Source organism: Lactuca serriola, chromosome 4, assembly GCF_051521515.1.
Source record: "Lactuca serriola cultivar US96UC23 chromosome 4, Lser_US96UC23_V15, whole genome shotgun sequence".
Classification (NCBI taxonomy): Eukaryota; Viridiplantae; Streptophyta; class Magnoliopsida; order Asterales; family Asteraceae; genus Lactuca; species Lactuca serriola.
In genome coordinates this window covers 322,690,717-322,697,195 of record NC_136411.1, presented here as the reverse complement: position 1 = coordinate 322,697,195, position 6,479 = coordinate 322,690,717, and the positions used below count along the sequence as shown (strand labels likewise).

The 6,479-nt window shown below is 33.8% G+C and overlaps 1 protein-coding gene across 1 annotated transcript; it reads left to right on the top strand.

Moving 5' to 3' along the window:
* Positions 1 to 5,031: 5,031 nt before the first annotated feature.
* Positions 5,032 to 5,895, top strand: LOC145099563 (uncharacterized). Its single transcript, XM_079037120.1, has one exon. It carries the CDS (start codon positions 5,032 to 5,034, stop codon positions 5,893 to 5,895), a length of 864 nt encoding a protein of 287 aa, XP_078893246.1.
* Positions 5,896 to 6,479: the final 584 nt, after the last annotated feature.

The window sequence follows — 6,479 nt, the reverse complement described above, 5'->3', positions numbered from 1 at the left end:
GCCCTTAAATAGGCTCCAAACCCGGGGAATTAGGGTTTCATTAAACAGCGTGGACTCGCCGAGTCTAGACGCGAACCCGTTCCCATAGCCGCGATCATACTCGGCGAGTTTGAGATCCAACTCGCCGAGTCTCCTCACAATCACCACAATTATAAGAATGAATAATACCTGAGAATCCGGGCTGTTACAATAGTGGAAAATAACACAAAAAATCATGAAAATGACATTGATATATGACAAATTAAATATGACGGCAATGTAGTAAACCTACATATAGGAAACATAATAAATTATAAATTAATATGATGAATGAAGTTTGATTTACTAAAACTAAGTAATAGATGCTATAAAAAATTAAAATTTGTTTCTAAATTTCTAAAACTTCTTTATAAATAACATTGGAAGTTTTATTTGTGAGTCTATCATTTTTATCTAAAATTAACGATTTTATATCTTCTCTACTTTGAACTCTACATAACGCAACATACAATTGGCATGCGGAAAAATAGGATCTTTGAGAAAAACAACCAACCTTGGATAATGACTTTTGTTAATAGTCATTGCAAAACATACGACGAATGGAAGTTGTCTACTCTGGAATTTGAATGGAATTTTTTGTTGAAGAACTTAAATACATTCTTGGAATAAAATCTCGATTTCCAATATTACTTGTAGATATGACAATTCCCTCAATAACACGTTGTCACAACTAGAAATTGTGTGTCTTGTAATCACTACACTCAAGTAAAATGTAGAATCAAAAACTTAAGAGCATGTATGATGCTTACTCTATGACAACAAAATTTCAATCCAATACACCATACAAGTACTACAAATAGTCAACAAGCAATTGGAAACCCTAGAAGTTCTTGTTTAGGTCCATTTGGACTAGGACTTCCTTATTGGACTCAATGGACCAATAAGCTTCCAATTTGACTATCATGGGCTTAGAACCTTTAAATGGGCTCTAATTGGACCCACATTCATTTATTTCAACATTTTGGGCCATATTGGGCCTAGAATGAAATAAATTAAATATTATGAACCATAATTAACCTTAACTAGCCCAACAAAGTATAAAAAATCACACTTATATTTTATAGGGCCAGCAATCATCAAACCTAACTCTAATATGGGCTTAGGGGCATTAAAGCCCAATACCCTCCTTTTTCTTTCAAAATCTCGGCCCAAAGCCAAAATCCAAGGGGGAAGAGTTGACTATTGGAGTGCCACCTCACTTATACCTCACATGCCTCCATGCATGGACCAACATGTATCTAGAAGTGTCACTTCCACTCCCTCTCTCTTCTTCTCCTTGCTCTCGGCCGAACACAACACACACACACTCACAAAAATTTGTTCCACTCTCTCTAATATCTTGAAGAACATCTCCTCCCTCCTTCTTCAAAAATTTCGAGAATCAAGAGCTTTTCAAGGAGGCTTTTCCCACAAACACATCATCTAAGGTAAGTTGATGACTAATCCATGATCTAGCTACTTCATTTCATCAAAAATCTCTTCTAAATCTATTCCAACTTGTGATCATGCACCTTAGAAGTCACTAAACTCGAGATCTTCCAAGGAAAGGTTGCTTAGGCCGAAAATCACCTCACTTTCTTCCATTTCTTCTCCAAAACCGAAACCACACCCAAAGGTGAGCTTCATACCCCCTATTTTTCGGTTTTTATAAGTTTTGTGGGGGGGGGGGGGGGGAATACAAGCAAATGTGTAGATCTATGAGTATATGTATGCTTTATATGATTTCTATGTTTATTTACATGTTCTTATGTGATTATGGTGTTGAAACTAGTCAAAAAGTCCTTAAAATCGAGATTTGCATTAGGATGTATGAAACAAGTGTTAAACATATTATTACACACAAATCATTTCTAGAAAAATAACCAAGTTGGTTAATATGAACTCCTTGGGCTAAAAATCCCATTTTTGGACTTAAAATGTTAAAAATATGAAGTTAAAGGGCCCAAAATGACAAAATACAAATTCTGATGGATGAAATGAGTCAAAACAGTTTCAATAATGTATTTTTCTGGAAATATTCTCTTTGAAGGATTAAATGTGAATTTTTTAAGCATAATGGGCAAAAAATGAATTTTTCGGCCCAATAAAGCCCAATATGCGAGATTTTCAAATTAGAGGGGCTGAAACTGTGATTTTCTGTAAAACAAGGGACTACTAGTGCTCCAAGTCCATTTCAAGGGTTAAAAATGCTTTTCGTATTTAAAAGGGACCAAAGATGCAAAAAATTTCTATTTTGGGCCAAAAGTGTAAAAACTGCGAAAATAAGGGTTTTAGCCGAGAAAAATTTCATTTGATGGACTAAAACTGTTTTTCAAATAACTTTGAGCTGAAAATTAACTTTTCTACAAGTTTTGATACTAAAGTGTCAAGAAAAAATGGTTTGAGGACTAAAATAGAAATTTATTTTATGCAAAGGGTTAAATGTGTAAATTATCCAAAAGAAAGGGGCTGCAATAATGAAACATCCTAATGTTTTAAACAATAAATCTGACATGATGAAATACTAGCACCTCGACTATCGGCGAATTTTAATACACCTTCAACACCAAAAATCGCTATCAAACGAATTGATTCGGTCTCGAATCAATAATGAATCCGAAATTACTAACACGACGAAACTTCAATACACACGCGGAAATTTCGGGAAGTCAATACACACGTGAGAATACACCAGACGTCGATACACCGTCTTTGGGCCCGAAAGTTTCAAATCGTATTTGTTGGGCCTAGCTAGCCCAATGACATGATCTTTAGGCCCGAAGGAAACTCGCTTACATGGAGTTGGGTCTTATATGACCTAATTTCGTGTAAAAGGACTTTTACAGGCTTTGTGCTGTTGGACCCCAAGGGCCCTCTGGTGCTGCTAGTAAAGTCGAGAATTCACCAAATGCGAGTCGGGCTAAGGGCCCTTCGCATTCACGATAGCCTTGAACGACTTACGGAAAATATCGGGACTTCGCACCCTCTTTTCCTCCTCGGTTGTGGGGCTACAAGAAGTCCGGGTGTTTGGATTAAGTGAATAGTGCGAGCGACGCCTAAGGGATCGTTTGTATGGTTGTAAACTAGTCATTTTCATTAATGTGTGTTTATAACAATTCACAATCCATAATTAATCCAACGTTACCGGGACTCAACGAATACACCTGTCGTAACGAAATAACAAGATATAAATTATTTGATGCAAAGTATTAGGAAAACATCGGGTTTTCCTAGGGTTTTCAATTAATACACCTACGAGTTACATACCGAGTTTTACAAATTGTATTTTTACATTTATAGAAACAAACAAGCATACTTACGGATCTTCACACCTTTTATACTATGCTCTTTTCAGAAAATATCGGATTTTCTGGCGATTTTCAAAACAATACAAACCACTATATTTCAAACATTACTTATGAACTCACCAACATTTCGTATGTTGACGTTTTTCAAAATACTTGTATTCTCAGGTAACAGGTAAATCGAAAAGGAAAAATGTACTCAGTAACGTCTTGCTGTTGTTTTAATTAGTACCGAACAATTTACTTTTGGGCATGTAATATTATGGATCAATGTACTGAATGTAAACGCTACCAGTTGTAATATTCCAATGCTTGGTAATGTATGATGTTATGTTTCATGTATATTCATTGTGATGGTATTCAATTGAGTCACAATAGCCCTCGGACGTTTCCGCCGTCTGGTTCGGGGGTGTGACACACGTTTTCTCAATCACATCACCTACAGTCTTATGTCATTACACAAGCCATAGTTTTCTGACCAATGTTTTTCAGCGACATAAGTTGAACCCTAATTTTTAAAACCAACTTATGATTTGGCAGTCTAATGAATATCATGTCATTTAAAACATCAGGTGAGTATATATTTGGATCAAATTAATCATGAACAAACTCGAATTGGCAAAGACTATCTGAACTTAAATATTCAACTTTGTCTCTCGGAAACAATGATAACAAACGATCGTTTATTTCCTGAACAACTTCATTCTTTGGAGCAAGTATTGCTCTTCTCTTGAAAATAAAATGGGGGGTTTGGAACTCACTCACTCCAAATTTGCATCTTTTTTTTTATTTCGTGTTACACCACCCGCCCAAAGCCTACCTCATATCTATATTGTTGGTAGACTTTTTACAACTTTACCACCCGCCCAAAGACTTTTGGTTTTTTTACAACTTTACCGAAATATGATTTTTTTTTATTTTTTATCGATAGACTCACTTTTCTTTTTACAATTTTTACTCAAATAAATAAATAAATAAATAAAACTTCTATGATATTTTTCCAAAATTTTAACCAAAAAAATCTCAAGCATGCCTACGATCCAAATCCGAAAAAAACTTTTGGTTTTTATATAGCTTTACCAATATATAATATATTTTTTCTGTTTTTTTATCTAATCACTTGCCTATTTTATTTTGTAATTTTTAAAAAACTAATACGCTTTTTTCCAAAGTTTAAAAAAAAATTAAAACTTATTTTTTCAAAATATATTTATAGCTTATCGTTTTATTGCCCAAGTCTTCCCCGTCGGGCCAAATTTTTGTTTCTTAATTTTTTACACAATTTTCAACAAAAGGTGATGTTGCCCTTGTTTTTGTCCACACACTCACTCTTTTTGCAGTTTTAATCCACATTTAGAAAAATATACGGCTTTGGTCCAAGCTTTTATTAGAGGGTTAGAAATGTAATAATGATTAGTAGAAGGTTTAATATGTAATTATATGTAAAAGTTAGTTAGTCGTTATGTTCTTCTTCTGTATATGTATATATGTAATCAGATAGATGATTGAATGAGAGTTTGAGAAGTTTTCTTCCTCATTTCTGTTGTCTAATATGGTATCAGAGTAGATAGCTCGTTTTCGCTTAATTCTTGATTGATCTTGATCTATTCTTCAATTTTTTTATCTCTGTTTTCTACTATTGATTCATCATGTCTAGATCTCAACCTGAAAGTTCACAAAATCAGAACATTGCACCAATGATGATAGAATGTTGCCTTATTACATTCATCATTCAGATAATCCCGGCTTCGTTCTTGTTTCTCAACCACTTACTGGTGAGAATTATCATTCATGGAGTAGATCAATGATGATCGCTCTTTCTGTCAAAAATAAGTTCGGATTCATCGATGGATCCTTACATGAACCTCCAATTTCTCAAGTTGTTAATCATAATTCCTGGATGCGAAATAATCACCTCGTTATCTCATGGATTCTGAATTTTGTTTCTAAGGAAATATCAACGAGCATCATGTTTAATGATTCTGCTCAGAAAATTTGGGAGGATCTCAAGGATCGATATCAACAGAGCAATGGGCCTCGGATCTTTCAAATTCGTAGAGAATTTGTGAATCTCAATCAAAATCAAGATTCAGTAGGCGTTTATTTCACGAAATTAAAGTCACTATCTGAAGAACTTGAGAATTTTAGGCCAAAATGTTCTTGTGGAAAGTGCGACTGCGATGGTGTGAACAAAATTGAAAAATATTTTCAATCTAAACAAATCATAAATTTCTTGATAGGTTTAAATGAATCGTTTTCTGCAACTCGTGGTCAAATTCTTCTTATAGATCTATTACATGCTATCAATCGTGTTTTTTCTCTGGTTGCTCAAGAAGAGAAACAAAAGGTTATATTGATTGATCAACATACATCAGCAGTTGCATTTGCAGCCAAATCTACAAACAACAGACTTGTTAACAACAGTAACAGTGAAAATAAGAAGTTCAATAACAGAAACAGTCTTTCTGCACACACTGTAATTTTCAAGGACATACAGTTGAGAAGTGTTATAAGATCTATGGATATCCACCAGGATACAAATCAAAGTCCAGAAATAATCAAATCAATGTAGTTACAAATGACAATATCACTGTTGATCCTTCCATGAATGATGATTTGAGTAACATGTTCAGAAGGATTCTCTCAAGCACAATGTTAACAAGTAATGTCTGCATTGTCAAATCATATGATTTCTGTAAATACAAGTGAGACTACTTCAACAGGTAAATGTTATTCTCTTACTATTAAAAATGGATTACAATCTTGCATGTGGATTCTTGATTCCGATGCATCTCAACATGTATGTCATCATATTATATGTAGAAGTTAGTTAGTTGTTATGTTCTTCTTCTGTATATGTAATCAGATAGATGATTGAATGAGAGTTTGAGAAGTTTTCTTCCTCATTTCTGTTGTCTAATAGCTTTAAACAAAAAAATTGAACTTGGTTTGTTTTTTTCCTACACTCACCTTTGTGTATTTTCCTTTATATGTATATCTTTTAGAATTATAATTCATACATAAATTAATTCCTATTTTTATCCAACTGAAGCACGACAATACATTAGTTTCAAAGATTACACGGTTATTCTAAAATGTAAGAACAACTCTCTTTTATATGATACTCTAACAACCACAATAAAAAAAATGAACAAA

Excerpts from the sequence above, each read along its gene's own strand:
- LOC145099563 (XM_079037120.1), top strand. The coding sequence starts at position 5,032 with ATGTTGCCTTATTACATTCATCATTCAGATAATCCCGGCTTCGTTCTT.